The sequence below is a fragment of the Plectropomus leopardus genome, chromosome 14 (assembly GCF_008729295.1).
Source record: "Plectropomus leopardus isolate mb chromosome 14, YSFRI_Pleo_2.0, whole genome shotgun sequence".
In the NCBI taxonomy this organism is placed as follows: domain Eukaryota; kingdom Metazoa; phylum Chordata; class Actinopteri; order Perciformes; family Serranidae; genus Plectropomus; species Plectropomus leopardus.
In genome coordinates this window covers 19,345,079-19,363,971 of record NC_056476.1, presented here as the reverse complement: position 1 = coordinate 19,363,971, position 18,893 = coordinate 19,345,079, and the positions used below count along the sequence as shown (strand labels likewise).

At 38.2% G+C, this 18,893-nt stretch overlaps 2 protein-coding genes across 3 annotated transcripts; both read left to right on the top strand.

Annotated features, from left to right (window-relative positions):
• The first annotated feature begins 82 nt into the window (after window positions 1-82).
• Window positions 83-7,603, top strand: LOC121953689 (protein max-like). Of its 2 annotated transcripts, none has more exons than XM_042500888.1 (4): window positions 83-264; window positions 3,073-3,180; window positions 4,927-5,065; window positions 6,256-7,603. In XM_042500888.1, the coding sequence occupies exons 1-4, from the start codon at window positions 229-231 to the stop codon at window positions 6,438-6,440; spliced, it is 468 nt and encodes a 155-aa protein (XP_042356822.1). In that variant the 5' UTR covers window positions 83-228; the 3' UTR covers window positions 6,441-7,603. The 2 variants fall into 2 exon arrangements, with proteins under 2 accessions (XP_042356822.1, XP_042356823.1); XM_042500889.1 differs by having other exon boundaries at window positions 84-264; window positions 4,942-5,065.
• Window positions 7,604-10,373: 2,770 nt separating this feature from the next.
• LOC121953926 (ras-related protein Rab-15-like) lies at window positions 10,374-18,796 on the top strand. The gene is made up of 7 exons (XM_042501208.1): window positions 10,374-10,567; window positions 15,869-15,929; window positions 16,026-16,086; window positions 16,170-16,247; window positions 16,417-16,506; window positions 17,465-17,530; window positions 17,661-18,796. The coding sequence occupies exons 1-7, from the start codon at window positions 10,444-10,446 to the stop codon at window positions 17,820-17,822; spliced, it is 642 nt and encodes a 213-aa protein (XP_042357142.1). The 5' UTR covers window positions 10,374-10,443; the 3' UTR covers window positions 17,823-18,796.
• The last annotated feature ends 97 nt before the right edge of the window (window positions 18,797-18,893 follow it).

Below are 18,893 nucleotides of genomic sequence, written 5' to 3'. Positions count from 1 at the left end.
GGCTTCATGTTGGTGAATTCCTTCATTACCCACAAGGCCTTGTTCCGTCGCGCCTGCGCTGTTTATGTTTTCCCGTCCATGTGTAGGCGAATCACGTGTAAAGAGACCGTTGATCGTCATGTCTCTGCTGTAGCAAAGCTCCGTGCTAGATTTTATTTGCCTCAAGTTGTCGCTGCACTTTGTTTTGACAGCTGCTTGTTTTCTTTTCTCGCACCTGTTTACCGAAGAATGAGCGAAAACGATGACATCGAAGTCGACAGCGATGTACGTGGTTCATTTTCCTCTACAAGTAGCTAGCCAGATTGTTAGCCAAACAGCAACTTTAACATTCCAGACAACCTACGCTATCAGGCTGAGCTTGTTAGCTTGCTAGCTAGCTGGGTTTCTCTGCTAACATTGGATTTTAAGACGAATAGGGGGTGAGATATATGAATAAAAGGGAGTTTTTGAAGTGGTAACTGGTTGGCCTCTTAATGGAAGTCGAGTACGAGAGTCTCGTCAAGAAGTTTCGTGGTTTTACTGCGGTCAAGTTAGCCGTCGTTCGTAAATCCCAGTTTTGTATCTATTTGTACAATTACGGTACAGGTGCTGAGAGCGCCCAAAAAGGTCGTAGATAGACTCGCTCACTGGCATTATTATAAATCTGAGGTTATATTACACAAAACCTGAGGCAATGTATCTGCTTAAAGTGTGATTGAATGTTTATTGTTACATCTGTAAAAATCCGGATTTTTATTATTTATTATTTCTTTATACCCAATGGATTTCTTCACTTAGGCCTACAATTATATGCATATATGTAAGATTTATAGTCACTTTAAGTCTTCAGGGAAAACTTAGGTATTGTTCTATGATAATGAGAAGGGAGGGTTTTTTTAAGCACTAGGGAGGGACTTGTGGCTTTTACTTTGGCCTTGGGGAGGGTAATACAACTTTCAATGGTTGTATTTTTTTCCTTTAGCCATTGATCTCTAAAGAAAACGTGCACTTCTAAAAATAAAAAAATACACCTTTTATCATAGTCAGAAACTGTAAAGGCAGAAATTATTGTTGGGTTTTCAAATTTCTCACTGTCCTTGAACACATTTTGTGGGAGTAATCACTTCCGTCAGAAAAAGACATAACCAAATCTGAGCTTAGTTACTTTATTTTTATGTCTCATGCCAAAAAATAAACTCTTAGCACAAACTAACCAGCATGCATGACAAGAGTAAAGGAAAAAAAACAAGGCTTTTTTCAGCTTTTTTCACAAAAAGTGAAGTCACACCCCAACCACGCCTTTCGTCTGATAAATAAAGAACAGTCCCTTAAGGAGAAGCGACAAAGACAAAGCCAACATCCAAATGCATTTAACTCATATAATATTTCGAAGAAGTTGAAAAATGTTGATTAAAAAGCTTTTAAATGCTGGATTATAACAGAATATTGTGAGCTGATTTTTTTTGTAAATGGTTGATGACAGTGGTTTGTTGTCGTTTTGTCGTAGTGAAAATGAGAAATGTTTCCATGCATAACGGTGCGTACAGTGGAATGAATTTATCGTTATTTATTATTAATATTATTCATTATGATTTCATTAATTATCTTGAACGTCAGACTTGGATTGAGTTTCCGTGACATTGATTAAATGTTAATCGAGAGTCTTCAAACGTCCATGTTGGCTGTTTAAAGCAGTGGTACCGTATTTATACGAATACACGCGCAACAAACCCCATTACAGCGACTGTGCAAATGGGACACGAGGGGCGGCCGTGTTGATGTTTTCGTGTTTTGTCGATCAGGGACATGCCAAGTTCATCTGTTACTTTCCTGCAGCTCTCTGGACCTTTTAAAATGTGATCCGTTGCTGCTGCAGGACTTCACCCTGCATTTGGAGCACACTTGCCAAATGCAACTTCAGTCATACTGTGCATGTAAATTAAGATTATCCAGAGGCGTTTACAAGCCCATAAATGTGCTGTTTGTGGGTTGTTTTTTTTTTTTTTAATTTTATTTTCTAAGAATATGTTAATGAAATTATGTCAGATCCTCGATATGGTCACACATTTGTCAGAGCCATGAATTCCCCTCCCCCCCATTTGATTAAACTGGGATCTCCAGCTTTGGATCTCAGAGCAACAGTATACTGGGTGGCCTGTTAAGCTCACATTTTTGAGCATGTTAAAGGATAATTCAAACCTTAATATAAAAAAACGAATTATGATTTAGTTTTGCAGCACTCCTCACTTTAAGAAAGGATTGTTTTTCATGCTTGCGTGTATTTGTTATCATTGGCAGCTCCTCTAAATGATTTGCAGCTGTCTCCATTTAAAATGCGTATGGTACGTGTCCAGTACCTATATATGATAGCTATAAGAAGATCAGGAAGTGCATTCAAGGTTATTTGCTTCATTCAGCCATATATCCTAAGGATTAGGGTGTGGAAAGTTTCCACGCCAACTGGTGAGTCTTTAATGTTTGATGCATTGAATCAGTGCCAAGTTTACGTCTCTTGCGATTCAACTATCAGGTGAGTTTCATTATTCCACCACATAAGCAAGCATTTTAATCTGTTTGAAAGATATTTTTTTCAAAATCGGGCATCTACTGGTTCTGTTTGGTCCACTTAAACAGCTGAAGAAAGGTTGACATTGGAGCTGATATTGAGTTTCTGTGAAGAGCAATTGTGGGACAAAGTGTTAAGACTGTCAGGATATGTTGGTCCAACCTTTTAAGTAACTAAAAGCAAACAGGACATCTTTATTTAAGATTGTGTAAACAGATCACATCCTTGTAAACATACTTACACCACTGGTTCTTGCTGCTTGATGGTACAAATGTGATTCACACTTGTACACACACTGACTCTGGGAAAGATGACACCAATATTTATTCTGCTAATTTGCGACCTATAGCAGTAGTATTTGCATAATGCAGCTTTAAATTGCACCCAGTTTTCTTATGTAAAATAAATACATGGGAATCAAGTAACTCACTTTCCTTTGACTCATATTTTTTCAAGTTATTTTTTCGTGGTTGTTTTTGAATATATGACCTGTGTTTTAAGTATAAGCTCTGCATGTCCCTTTGCAGGCAGATAAGCGAGCCCATCACAACGCGCTGGAGCGCAAACGCAGGGACCACATTAAAGACAGCTTTCACGGTTTACGGGATTCTGTGCCTGCATTACAAGGGGAGAAGGTAAAATATGTTCATTTCAGATATTCTATAGCTCTATAAGCAAAGAGGGTAAATCTTTTTAAGGTGAGACTTCTGTCAGCTGTCTGTCCCAGGGTGCAGCAACCTTGTTCACATGAAGTGCCACTTTTAGATTTTCTTGGCAGTGTGACCCTCCAGTCGTCTACAATGATTGGTTGCTAGCTTACTAATGACATAAAGCTGACCTGCATGTCCTCAGAGGCAGGAAAACAAACCGATGCCAAACAGTCAGTATGAAACCATCAGCCCTTATTTCCGTAACCACACTTTTCTGCCAAGGGGTTGCATTTAATTGTGCACAATGCAAAGCACCTTTGTAATGCATGATAACTGTGTGTTGACCTGATAATGTCAGCATGAACAATACGAAGCTCAGGAGACAGCTGCATTTCTGTGCACAAAAACTGCACAAAAACTCTAAAAGCTAACATTCGGCTTTTTATGTAATGGGAAAGGTAACAACCAGCATTCACACCCGGGTCAAATGATTCAGCAGTAGTCGCAAGTATTTATTACCTCCAGCTCCAATCGGCATAGATGGAAACACAACACCTGGCTGAACACGCTAATTTTAGCCCCTTCACTGTGGAAATGCAATCACGTGCTGCCACCAAAAAGAGTCCATCTCCAGTGAAGCAGCACTGAAACATCGATCCAAATGAGTCTGCACCGAGTTTGAAAGAAGACTGAATAAGTTAGAGATGAATAAAGAGAAGCGTCCGCCGTAAAGTTTTAACAGACCTTAGTACATGTCTGATTTCCTGTTTTCCGGCCTGTACGTGATGTCGAACATGACACACCGAGACAAAAACACGCACACAGAAAGGCATACTCGTCTGTTGCAGAGCCGTGTATGAGCTCTGCTCTATTGGCATTGGGAAAGCAGGCTGCGTCCTATTTTTAGCGAGTTTACCCATGTTTACCCCAAAAAAAACGTGTAGTTATTAATTTTGGTGGAAAAGGGGTAAATGGTGCAGATGACCATACTGCTGTGCTTTCTGACTTTTCACAGCTCTGCAAACACGGTCACCCACAGTGGTAAAGTCTGTTGATAATCAGGTGCATTTCCAAGTTAATAATATACAAACACCTTATCAGACGTTCCAGTGTGTACCTATCAAAGACAATGCTGTTCTGTTTTGCTCTGCTTTGACAACTCTCGACAGTCCCAGATACGCCAAACTGGTATCAAAGAAATGAAGGCCGACTGTTGTGCGACTCATGTCTCCTGTGACTCAGCCAAAAAGCTGCACTTGAACCAGGGCTGTACCCCACTCAGAATTATGTCAGTCAGATCAGATTTGGCCATTCGATATGAACATTTGACAATTAATTTTATTCCATATAAAATTAAAAAATTTGAACGGGACCTTCAGTGTGACGGCGGCAATCATGTAAACAAACTAATAGCGGTAACAAGAGTCCGAAAATCTCATCTCATTTTAAGTGCAGTTGGCATTATTCAGTATGCAGGTGTGATGGTGCTTTAAACATGGAGAAAATCAGTGTTTTTGTGCCAGGTACTGTCCTGCAATCTGTCAATGTTTGCAGCACATGTGAAACAAGGGTTGCTGACCCCTTTTTATAATCCTGATTGAAAGCTAATTGCAACATTCATGTATAACTGTGATCATTGCATTAACTGTTTTGGCACAAATGCTGTTGTTCTGCCTGAATGAACAGACACTGCAGCTTTTCCCCATGGCTCTCTGAAATTTTTGCTGACAGAGTTCTGTCAAACAGGCTTCCCGAGCACAGATTCTAGACAAAGCCACCGAGTACATCCAGTACATGAGGCGAAAAAACCATACCCACCAGCAAGACATCGATGACTTAAAGAAGCAGAATGCACTGTTGGAGCAGCAGGGTGAGTGGAGGGATTGCACGTCTCCTCTGGTGGTGGTGTTGTTGTTGTTGTTGTTGTTGTTGTTGTTGTTGTTGTTGTTGTTGTTGTTGTTGTTGTTGTTGTTGTTGATGTTGTTGTTGTTGTTGTTGTTGTTGTTGTTGTTGTTGTTGTTGTTGTTGTTGATGTTTTCCTGTGACAGTGTGATTAGGGCTGGGTGATATGGCTAAAAAAATGTTACCACGATAATATTTGTCAATATTGACAATTATCTACCAAAAAAAAAATCATTATTTCATTATTTTTATTAAGTTAAAAGGCTGAATTTTCCTGCAGAGCGAATGTTGAATAAACTAACATACTGTTAATTGTAGTTTAAAATATTATTTATTGCCAGAACTTGACATTTTCCAACATTTCACAGATCTGATGTTTAAAAACTTTTTTTTTTTTTTATCAAAATAATTTTATGAAATAAACCAATAAAAATAGACATGGAAATCTTAAGTGTGGTGTCAAACTCTTTGGACAGACAAAAATCTCAACTGTGGTCGCATTTTCAGTTTTACATCCACAGCGTTAATGTCTGCATCTCTCAATCAAAACAGTAACAAAAGACGGCAGCAGTTACAGTCTGTACGATGTGACCGAGGCAGAAATCATGTTCACAGACCAGTTCATGTATGAACGTTTCATTCACTTTACATTTAGTCACGTTATGTCATACCATTACATGAAATAGTCACATTAACTTGTGTACTCACCATTTGCATTAGATGAGCCGACTATACACCTGCTGTTGCTAACGTTATTTGACGTATTTAATCAAGGTGCAGCGTCATCCATCATCAAAACAATCACACTAAAAATAACTAAATGCGTGTGTTGAATGTTGGCGTGCGCTTTAGTGGCCGGTCAGCTGGTCCCCCGCTCTTCTTCTTCTTCTTCTGCTGCTGCTCAGTTGTCATCTTCTGATTCATGGTGGGTGGCAACTGGCATTTAAGCTCTGTTACCGCCCCCCCCTCTGCAGGCGTGTGGGTGGTTTAATTATATGGAGGATTTGTCGAACAGTTATGATATCACTATCTAGGAAAATTATACTAAAATAATTATAGTTATCGTTTTATCACCCAGCAGTAAATGTGAGCTCTTTTGGAATATGCAATATCTGATGAGATCAACTGTGGTCTTTTTTTCGTCTGTGGGTTTTACAGTCCGTGCACTGGAGAAGGCCAAGGGGAACACTCAGCTCCAGACAAACTACTCTTCTGACAGCAGCTTGTACACAAACCGCAAAGGCAGTGCGGTGTCCGCCTTCGACGGCGGGTCCGACTCCAGCTCCGAATCAGAGCCGGACGAGCCGCCCACCAGAAAGAAGCTGCGCGTGGAGCCCAGCTAGACCCGGGTCGCCCCCCCTCTCAGCGGTTCTCCAAACAGACTCTTTTTTGCCCACCAGCCCCGACTCCTCTCACCTGTCCGCACTCTGTCCTGCCTTCTAACGCCAGTCTAGGAGACAAGGTGGAGACTGTGTGAGAGAGGTGCTATTATGTATAAAACGCTTCTACCTTCCTCTTTCCTCCTGGCAAGTATCCTGTCACTCCATTCGTGGCCCAGTAACAACTTTCAAGACCCCCAAAGTGAGGCAGCTCTGCAGTTTTGAAGGACTTTTTTTTTTTTTTTTTTTGGTTCCAAACCTCATGATAACCATTCATAATCAAATGTGGAGACAAGGTATGACGCTTTGGTAAAGCTACACAAAGTATGATTTTTTTTGGGGTGGGGTGGGGGGTTGTTTTGGACAACGTCTGCAATCTGTAGGAGTTGTGAGACTTTTCGACCTTTGACAAAATGGTAATTAGGGATAGTTTTTAATATTCATACTTTTCCAGAGAAGAATGTGAAGTTGCTTTTGAAAAAAAAAAAACGTCTGTTATGCAAATGCAACCCTCCTTATTAAGTGTAGGTGGCTGAAGTTTTTGTCTTTGAAAATGTTTGTGAAATCCAATGAATCCCTCTATTTATAGTGATGCATCGAAATTCATTTCTAACCCTCGCGTCTGATCTCTCTTATGTTCGACTTGAGGTTTTCCAGAGAGCACAGGAGGATGAACAAGTTGACCTGATGTTTTATTGGACTTTCCACAGGTTCAACTATATATTTTCCTCTATTTTTATTATTATCAAATAAAATGTGGGTTTTAAGAAAACCCTAATGGATACTGAATGTTACGCAATGCAGTTAAAGGGCAGTGAACTTTATTTTTGTTAGAGAAAGTCCATTTCAGTGTGTAGTATATAACACTGTATACTCTTTAATGGTGTCAGTTCTGCAAAGAAAAGCCTTCCCTTGAAATATTCGCCTGTGCTGGGAACGTTTATCTTTCTTTTCTTATCTTTTCTTTTTTGCAGAGGTAAATTAGTGTGTACGTAATCAATATTTGTTTGTTCCATTCCATGGAAATTACAGGTATGTTGTACATACTGCCAACGGTTGTCTTGCAAGTTAAGGCATACCTTTATTATGAGACTATAAATAAAACTATTTTATCCTTTTGGGATGTATTTGTGACTCAACACATTTTTAATTACATCTGTGATAGTTACTACTTTCTTAATGTGTTTGGAGGGAACGAGCTGAGTGAACTCTTTTACAATCCCAGTTAATTAAATAATCGTTTTTGCTAAATCAAATTTAAGAAATTGCTAATAGAATCAAAGCAATAGAGGGAAAATGTAATGAACTTTTGGAGGATATTACATGTTTTTCGTATATGAAGTATGGTGTTCGCGAATGATTCAGATTTCGTCATATTTCTTCCCAGTTTTTAGAAATTAAAGGAATTCTCGACCCTTAAAGTCATCATTACTTTATCAGTGACTCACCCTGTGGTCATAAAAACCTGGAAAAATCATGGAATTTCACAATCACGTTTTCCAGGCCGAGAAAAGTTGTGACATTATTAAATTATTCAAAGTTTCGGGAAAGTCGTGAAATTTTTATTGTGTATAATGGAATTGTCACAATAATATTCTATGGATAACCTTCCAATTATTGTGGCATAATGGTAGTTTTATTTTCTGAAGCTGGCTATGTACGGTACCCCTAATATGGATCAATGCATGATGTTTCCTTTACCGTCATGTACGGTTCTTCATTTTCTCCTCACATTCTGTCTCTCTTCATGTCTGCCAGCTGGAGGACTCGATGTGTGAAGAGAATTTAAATCCGGTATGTTTGAAAAATGCAGCGTAAAAACGCGGCAAGAAAAAAAAGCATTATGGGTCCTTGAAAAGTCATTTAAAAGATTTGAAACTTTGTCCATGAAACTGTGTGGGAACCCTGTACATTAAATTCCTGAAGAAAACAGTTTTTCTTGCATGCCTCCAACAAAGAATCCAAAAACTAAGAAAATTCTTGATGAACTGAAGTCATACTGGTGCAAGTTTAACAGCAGCAAAACTACATAAAAAAATCTGTTAATGCAGTATAATCCAAGTCTCATGTATCCAGTCACACCCTCAGTACTTTACAAGCACATGCATTTTTGCTAAGATCTTACTATGTGAAACACTGCATTTTTTAACTCTGCTGCTCTGCTCTGCTCTGCTCTGCTCTGCTCTGCTGGAGTTCACACACACACACACACACTTGTGCAGGTGCACTGCTCATCTGTGCATGAGACTGTTAACATGAAGTGTTTAAATTTGTAAGGTTTTTAGAAAAAATGCATGTGTTTGGGAATATGGCTGGGTAAATAAGACTTGTATTGCAGTGCAGGAGTTGTGTGTGAGTTTGTAAAGGGATGTTTTAATATAGTTTTGCTGTTGTTAAACACGGTTTGTTATGACTACAATTTTTTAAAGAGTTTTCTAAGTTTTAGGATTCTCAGTTCTCTGATAAGGCATGCGAGAAAAAAAGGTTTCCTCATTAATTCAAGGTAACACGGTGAGTAATTAACATAAAAATGATAATTTTGTGGATGAAGTATTCCTTTAAGAGGAGCATCAGGAGGCGGGTGCCTGTGATTTGCCTTCTATTCAGGTGACAGCACAAATCCTTCAAAACATATCAGATAATTTAGGGAATTACATCGCACCAAGAGGAGTTTACATTGAGGAATTTTATGTTAAAGCCTGATTCTGACAGTTTTAATCTAAAAAAAGATTTAAATGTTACACAAAAATTAAAAAACAACATGAAAATAAAATAAATAATTCTGAATAAGGTGTTTGATATTCTCCACCAACATTACACATATCGACAGTGCAGTAGAACAACATAAATGGAAAAAGATGTAAAATTTTCATTTTGGAATATCAGGAAAAGGAGAAAAAGAAAAAATATTTTTGGTGTTAAGTGAAAATATCCTTGGTTGGATAGGGTTAGGTTAGGGAATTTGGTATGATGGCCTCAGTATTTCCAATACCTGGCTTCAGCTCTACCTGTATCATTTGTGTAAATATTGATTTTGGGATCAGCTGAATGTGATGTGTCCCAGCTGACACTCCCACTTCAAGGATGCAGGTTTTATGCTGCCTTCCTGGACCGTAGGAAATATTGAAGAACATATAGAAAACACAACTGAAATGCTCAAGTATGTTTGAAGCAGTAGAAAGACAGTGGTGATAAAGTCAAAAAGCACAGGTGATGCATGTATTATATTGGGCTGATTAGATACATGCAAGCTAATGAACATTTTTCATGCTTTTACAGTCTTTATAAAGTTCTTTTCTTGTCATGTGTACAGCAGTGACAGTGAAGCAGTCCTCGGCAATGAAAATCTTAGGCCTCAGGCACCTCCTGACATTGTTCAACACATATCCATAAAAGAAAGAACATCAGGCAACACTCTAGATAAAAAAATGAGACATGTCTAGAAGGCAGCCTGGTGAAAATACACTAATATTGTAAACTTCTTATTGTCAGCCCGAGAGTTCAAGTCATGCTGAGTAGAAAGGGAGGTCACCCTAAATCCTTGCAACTTTAGCCTGTTGAGGTGGTTTTATTCTGAAATATTTGCGTTTTTAATACTGCATACATATTCCATTTTCTGTATTTTAGTAAAGAGACAACTGAGAAATAGGCTAAAGATGTGTGATCATAATAACATTGCTAAAATAAAGTTTAAGGTGGCTTAAAACTTTTGCCCATACATGAATTACTAATATCGAACCAAACCATTAAAAACGCTAAATTTTGTGGAGGAAAAAAATCCACTTTAATATTTGGCATTTTATTAAATGGTAAACGCAGTTATGAGTTTACCTGCAGGCCTATTTATAATATCCGAGTGTAAAGTGGGCTATTTCCCGAGGGTCCCTGAAGGCAGCACAGAGCGACAGTGAGCCCTGAGCTACATGGACGAGTCATGCTTTGTACTTTATTTTAGTTTTTGGGCGTCATGGCTAAACAGTACGACATATTGTTCAGGTTGCTGATGCTCGGAGACTCGGGGGTCGGGAAGACGTGCATGTTGCGCAGGTTCACGGAGAGTGACTTTGATCCCACACACATTTCCACCATCGGTAAGTCATCCAACAAGTTCCCAGCAAACAGACGCCTGTTTGAGAGCACAGCTGTGGGTCCGTGTGAGCTGCAGGATGAGACGGAAAAATAGCACTGAAAACCTTTTTTTTTTTGTTACAGAAGAAATGTCGATGCGGCACTTTTAAATTGAATTTCAGAGCAATTAATTACAAATTTTCCCCATTTGTTCAAAGTGATTAAACAAGCCTACAGCTGCTAGGTTTAGTACAAAGTGCCTCAGGTTATAACAGCACTGAAAAACATGTTAGAGCTCAGACAGAAAGCTCCTCTAAAGTACATTTACAATTCTAAAATTACATATTCAAACAGAGATATAAGAAAGATACTAAAGAATGCAGAAGAAGCGGTTAACTCTTTAAAACTTGAGATAATTTGATTTGAAGAGAAGATAATGAACAACATTAGAAACATTGATACAAATATAAGCACAAAAAAAGGAAAAAGTACAAGAAAATTAGCTGGAAAATAGCAAAAAAACAAACAAAGAAATAAATAACAACTTCAAATGTGAACTGGGGGGCCAGCCTGATAAATCAAGCCCCCTAATAGCTTTCATTAGTATATTGTAACCCTCTGTCTAATTATGCACATGCATATGCATACATGTAATTTGTCTTTTTGTTATGTTTTGTTGACCCCATTGTCTAATGCTGCATCAAAGTATTGTCATTTATTGCATTAGTTGTCACTTGAAATATCTTCGGTGAGGTATTTTTATAATCCCATTGAGTTTCTAACCTCCCCGGCACCCTTTTCTTTCTGTATTCTTTTTAACCTGTTTTCTTACTTACTATTTTTAATAGTGGGAATGGAAAAATGAAATGGAAGGAAAAAGGGAAGGAAGAAAAGAGGAAAAAGGGAAATGACTTTAAACAAGTTTTTAAAAATGTCAACAATTCTGTAACATAAATTTAAAAATGTATTTATTTTCCCCATGTTTAAAAAAAAGATATTTTACACTTATTTCTTGAAATTTTTGGAAAAGATGTCAAGATGCTCAATGTCTTCTCCCTCATTGTTTCAAAAGAAATCAAACCATTTTGCTTTGGCTTCAAAGGTGAGCGAAATGTGTGTCAACGCAGCACAAGAAAACTGACGTCGATCCAGGTTTCAAACGGTTAACTGTCACAATAACGATGGAGAGGAAGGTCCACGGGATAAAACATAATTTGTTCTGCCCTCATAGTGTTTGATATCCTGTTTTTATTCAGAAAATGACACTTGCAGATAAACTCATTAGTGCCTCATATCACCGCTGCCTCTCTTCCTGACTGTGTGAGCAGCTAATGACTTGGAGGAAAAATGGCTCTAAACAAAAGAAATTATTTCCACATAAGCAAAGAAAAACAGTCATCACATGCTTCTATTGTAGGCTGTGTGGTGTGTTGTGTCTGTAGGAGAAAGTGCTCAAGTGTTGAGTGAATTCAGGGTAAAAGTGAACAGCAAGCCAGAGAGCTGGATCTCAGGAGAGCTTTACATGGGATTAAGCCCAGTTATGTGAGAAAGTGCACGGTACGTAAAATCTCCTCGCTTTTTGATCCCTGATGTTGTGATTATTGGGAGACGGCCTCCCTCTGCAGTAGATCTGCGTCCCAGTTTCTCTCAGCCACAGAGAGCTGTGGGAACAGGAAGGCTCTGACACGCAGGTTGAGCAGACCTGTTGGATGCACGGCTTTGCATATTACATAAACGCGCACGAGTGAAGCAAGGCGGGCACATTCTTCAGTACGCAAGATTGTGTCAGTGACAAGGTGGTAAAAAGGCTTTGTATTCCATTAGAGTCACCGCAGTAAACTACATATTAGCAAGACTCAGAGTGCCAATTGCAAAACTGCTTTTTGTTCGTTAAATGGGGAAAACAGATAAGACAAAGGCTTAGTTGCTGTATATTGTGGCATAAAAATGATAACTCTGTCTTGGCTGAAACCACAGCCTCCCACCTCACCTCAGTGGTAAGACATGCGAATCAAAGTGTACTCAATTTAGAAAACAACAGCAAAACTCCATATAAAGATAGTGATCTTTTTAAATCTATGGGCTCTTGTAACTACGTATTTTAGATTACCAAAGTGATAAAGTGCTGTGCTGATTAAATTGTGAATTTGGTCAAAACTGATTTCTTTATATATATTGATATTTTATTGCATTGGTTTATTTTTTTGAGACACTTTTCTATGTGGATGCACATGTTGCCATGATTTCTGAGTTTTATGCGTGTTTGCCAAACTGTGAAAATTTTTCTCTTTCTATTTCCTAACACAGTAGCAATGTATAATTTAAATTTAAATAGATATATTGTTTAAAAAAAGGGGGAAAATGCAACATAAATTAGCCTAGTTATTTCTGTATTAGTTAATATAAGATTTTTTTTTTTAAAAAAAGGGCGGTGTCTCATATTTGGCCTGAGATATGGTTCAAATTCAAATGTAATTTAATTAATGCTATGATTTTACTAGGATATACAAAAGGCACATTTTTTTTTCTTTTTTTGTGGCAGGAAGCTCTTGTGATGAAAAAAAAATTATGGGACCAAGTTTAGGCCTCTAATTTATTTATTTTTATAACATTTGACTCAAAGGACTAAGCATTAATTTTTCTTCAAATCCCTGGAGATCTTAATTTAACATTGCTTACATGTTACAAACTCATCTGTCCATCTGGAAAAACAATTTCCTTTTTTAAATTCTTATTATTTTTTGGTGATGCAGGTATGAAACAAGTGAAGGACATTACAAAGGCAATGTTATGTAGGAGAAAAGACAGGTGTAAAAAGAAAAATTGACAGGCAAAAGGCACATTTTCTTATTGGCTAGATGCTTCACATTCACATCAGACTCAATCCTTTCACATTAGACATCTGTCACAGCCAGGCTCTTAGACTGTGACAAAAAAGGGAACAAACCTGTAAACTAACAAAGTGATTTATTAACTAAAAAATGAAACTGACACAGATAGTAAGAATCTGTAGAGTCACTGGTGTCGGGGGAGGATGAGTGAAAATGTGCTGTCTTGGTGTTGTGCTGTTAAAATCAAGGAAAAAGGAAACACAGCAAAGAGGTATGGTGACGAGGTCTGCTCGCTAAGGACCGTGTGCTGCTCTGGCTTACATGAAGAACTTCAAACAGAAACTCTGTCAGCCTGTGGCGTCAGTCACTATTCTGGTGTCAGTAGACAAACTCCTCACCGGACCAACAAAGTGCTGGCTCTTCATAGCAGAACTTGAAAGGGGAATAAAAGATGAGGTGTACAGTAGTCCACAGTGTACAGACGTGGAGCTGTAACAGTTTGCCAGCTGGTCGATGGGTCGATTGACAGAACGGATCCACACTGTCACTTTGACATTCTCACAGGGACACTTGAATAGAAGTGCCATCATTATTGTTATATTAACATGCTTTGTCTATTATGACACGCATGCGGAAAAAGGCCCATAAATGTTTGAGGTGTAATGTTACATTGAACCGGTTTGATGTATTGATTTAACAATCCAGTATCATTGGAAACGTCAATTCATATCGTCATCTTTAAGATATGCCTTCATTTTGAAATTCCCATGGCACTTATGTGTCACCACTTTCACTCAAAGCACCCCTCTTTTCTAAAATATTCAAACAGTGCATGCAGCTTAGCATCAGGCAGATAATCAGCCAAGAAAATGACCACAATGATATCTATCAGGCAGGCCTTTAATTAGATCGATTGAAATTGTGTCGTGGCAGACTTTGGGATATCAGCAACTACCTTATTATCGTCCAAAGAATCAGTATAATATTGTATCCAGATGAAATTAGTGCTTTAGACCCCTAATAAATTCACTACTTGAGTTTATATTTTAACCAAAAAATGCCAAACGTTACATTTGTTGCAGCTTCTCTACTCTGAGGCTTTTCTTATGTGATAGTTAGCTGTAAATCTCTGGGTTTCGGACAAAATAAGCAATTTGACAACGCATTTTTGGACACAAAAAGGACTAACTAAGTAAAAGGAGCTGATTGGATCACATTTCACTGGAGTTGTACCTTGTATAACTCCATGTGCCAAATGATTCATTGATATGGTACATTGTGTATTTACTGTTGTCAAAAATAAATATTTAAAATTGTTTCAAAAGGCTTTTTTTTAGAGTCATAACTATTGGTCCTACTTTCCTGCCTTTCTGTCAGACAGTTAGTTGACACACTTAGCTGCGGCAACTCCATAGCCCCGCCTCCTCTCACTCACTCACAGTTTTGTTGTTTTTTTCTTTTCACTTTATTGCATTTTAAATGTGTGACAATCTCATTGACTTTTGCACATGTGCACTATTGCAAGAAGAATGCTGTCTTCATTGTTTTTGTGGTGTTGGAAATAAGACAAGTATAGTAAATAGTATCAAATATTGATATTTTTCAAGATATTGTTTGGAATTTCGTGACAAAACTATTTAGGACAGTTTAAGAAAACAATGCTACAGTATATACATTTAAAGGATCTGATATATATACTGTAATATGTAGCTAGGGCTGGGCAATATATTGATATTATATTGATGTTGTGACTAATATCACCTTTGATTTTGGATATCATGATATTGTATGTGTTGGTTTTTCCTGGTTTTAAAAGTTGCAGTAGTAGAAGTGATGTCATTTTCTGAACTCATCAGACTATTGTAGCTTTTCTATTATTTACCTTTACTCATTATATCCACATTACTGATGATTATTTATCAAAAATCTATATTTTGCAAAAGTATCAAAGTCAACCCCACAATATTGTTGCAATATTGACATTGAGTTATTTGGTCAAAAATACCCAGATATTTGATTTTCTAGATATTGCCCAGTCCTATATGCAGCATGTGAGATGGAAGTGAATAAAAACCTGAATTGATTTGTAATTCGTTCCTGTTGTTTACAGTCAATGTTATTCTGTCACATTTCTTAACTCTCTCGTCCTGTTACCCAGCAGGAAAAAAAACACACACGGCTGTAGTTCACATCAGCTTCAACCCCCTTGTGGCAACACAATGATTTAAAAGCTGGCACCATACAGTGCCTGAGCTGTGATTCATTTGGGATCGTAGCGTCTCTGAGCAACACTCATTAAGTGCTCGCAAACACAAAACAGCCCATGTAAAAACCCACAAAGCCATATTTTTCACCAATTTGTCACAGCTGCTTAAGTGATTCCAGTTTGACCTTGTGAAGGTGTTTACAGTTGCGACAAACCTGGCTTCTGTTTAGTGCTTTTAACTCTGCTTCTCTGTGAAATAAAATGTAATATTCCTTTTTTTTTGGTAGGAGTTGATTTCAAGATGAAAACACTAGAACTAGATGGAATCAGGGTGCGAGTCCAAATATGGTGAGTTATGCACGATTGTACTGCATTTTCAGTATACTGATGATGATCATATTGTGTGATCTCCTTGTGCTGATGTGTGTTTCGTCCTCTGTGCAGGGACACAGCCGGTCAAGAACGCTATCAGACCATCACCAAGCAGTACTACAGGCGTGCTCAGGTGATCCCTTTGTATGAGCAAATCACCTTCATGGGTTACTGTAGTTTTCATTCTTTAATCTGTCTTTGTGGATTCTTGTCCAGGGTATCATCTTTGTGTATGACATCACAAGCGAGCCGTCCTTTCAGCACCTGGTGAAGTGGGCCAGTGATGTGGATGAAGTAAGCACTCTCATTTCACTCCCCTGCCCTTCACAGCGACCCAGTATTTGTACTTTCCATCAGTGCTCTGCTGATGCTCGCTGCATATCCAGTGGCTTACTATGAGTGACACGATGATGAAGTCCTTTATCTCGGAGCTGTCTGTCTTTTTGTTGGTGTTGTTTTGCAGTATGCCCCAGGCAAGGTGCAGAGGATTTTGGTAGGAAACAAGTCTGATGACGAGCTCAGGAGGCAGGTGACAAGGGACCAAGGAAGCAAGGTTTGTTTCAGTCTTATTTTATAGGTTTTATTTTGCAGGTAACTTACATAATAAATGATCATATACAGGACATGGTATATGTACACAGGGTGTCTGCACATCCATAAAAAAGTCTTACATTCAATTTTATAATAAAAACGGGCCTTAAAAGTTAATAAATATGCTAAAAATTGGACTTGTGAGTTCACCAAAAGGTTTTCATCGAATTTTATTTATGCATCTATTAATTTCTTTTTGTCAAAATACATCAAGGTCTTGTGTACAAGTGTCGACTTTTCTGATGTTATAAATCTTTAACCTTGCCACAGAACCTGATACTGTCTTTTAACTCATTACTTGCACTCAGCTGTTGGGAGATCAGTCTTGGTCTCGAGAACACTTTTTGAAGGTCTCAGTCTCATCTCAGACTAATTGACTGATGTCTCAAAAAGTCATGAATTTGGCTATACATTTTGTAGGCATTAAATATAAGTAGCTTTTGTTTCCATTGTGACCAGGATTAAATGGTAAGCAGAGGAAGGAAACCCTCCACCCCCACCCCCTTCAGTTAAGGACAGTTTTCTATAAAATAAGAGCACTTCTCTCAATGAGCTCTCAATGAAAAACTATCTGCACTTTAGAACTTATTCTATTTATTGCTATGTGTGAGTTCTACGTACCTTTTAGTTGCCCCTCAAGGACAAATACAATGATTTGGAAATTAATTTGAAAAATAAAAGCTGAATTAATGTACCTTTTATGACAACTTTCTTAGCTTACACAGTGCGGATTTGCTCAGAATTCCTTTTTTTATTTAGAATTTTCTAAAGTGACCCAGCACATCAGCTAATTTGTATTTTATGTAAGTGAATATTGATCAGCCAGTTAATAACATCCATTTTTCTAAACCATGTGCTCGTTTACCAGTGCATAAACCTGACTAAAGCTATGAAACACCTTTGTTGCACTTATCTTGTAGTTGGCAGAATCCTATGGGATGGAGTTCTTTGAGACCAGTGCTTCCACCAGCAGTAACATCACTGAGGTAAGAAACAGGATGCGTCTCTGAGCAAAGTGTCTCGTTAAAATGTGTACAAATACTGCAGAGAACTCCCTGCTACATTCTCAGTTGTTATCTTTAAGTATTTCTTTTTTTCACTTCCTCCTTCCTTCAGTCCTTCACTCGGGTGACAGAACTGGTGCTACAGGCTCACAAGAGAGACGTGGACAGTTTGCTGGGATCTCTGGATGATTATCTCGAACAGGCTGGTTTGGAGGAAGAAAAGGGCAGTGAAGGCACCAACAACAACAACGCACACAAGAGCTGCGCATGTTAAAAAGACGGCCACCATCACAGAACCACGGCTCACACTGTAGCAAAAGACATTTCTTCCCCACAGGGACTCGACTCAGCACCTCTTTGAATTCATCATAGATACTGTGACCTGTTGTTCAGGAGGGTACTTCATTTGATTCACTTTTTTGTAGTTTGGTGAAGAGGTAAGTGCAGTTAGCAGCAACAACCAGCAGAGGGCCTGTGCTGTTGCATGACCACTGACACCTGTAGCCAGTCAAGAGTACAGTGCATGAAAGCAGCTCTGTGTTTTTTCTGCAAAGCTATCAGTGCACACACTCTCTTCATTGTCCCTGGTGAAATGCACTTTCCATCAAAAAAGTAACGTGTGGATCCATGTCCAAGAAATCATTTTATGAAGTTGCAAACAGTAGATATGCTACAACACGATAGCCAGAGAACAGAGTTGAATTATTTACACTTCGAAACTCAAACCAAGCAGGGTTGGATTCTTTTACACAATGGGCGTATTTCCTCGAGGGAGACAGTGTTGTGCCATGTTTAATGACCGTCTTAAATGTAGAGCATGTTTGTTTACCATCCTGAACGTTTATATACAGTTTGTTTTATGAATGTGACTGGCAGTCCTTACTGTATGTTACGCACTTAAGCAGTGTTACTGCTGCTTAAAATAATGTTTTCAGGGTCTGCTGAGGTGCCACAGATATGTCATTTTAATGTAATGTTTGAAACTCAAGGATGCTGCAAAGAATCAAGCAACATATAAGTTAATAAATTTAATTTGCCATATTTAAAACAAAAAATATTCGGGTATCTGGGCTTTGCTGAGTCACTAAATTTGGACTGAGAGTGAAGTTAGGTGTCAGTTAGGTCCATGTAGGGTTCAGATAGTAGGTTCATTTATTTTTCATCACCAGCTGTGAAAGACAGGTGATCACACGCTTAAATTTTTGATGACTGAGAAAACTGATACATTTCGTAGAGATACCATGAGGCAGAACATAAGCCATAATACATGGCATTTCCCCATTTTTTCTTTGGACATAGAATGTGAATACATACTCATTATAATATTTGATTATTAAAAGAATCA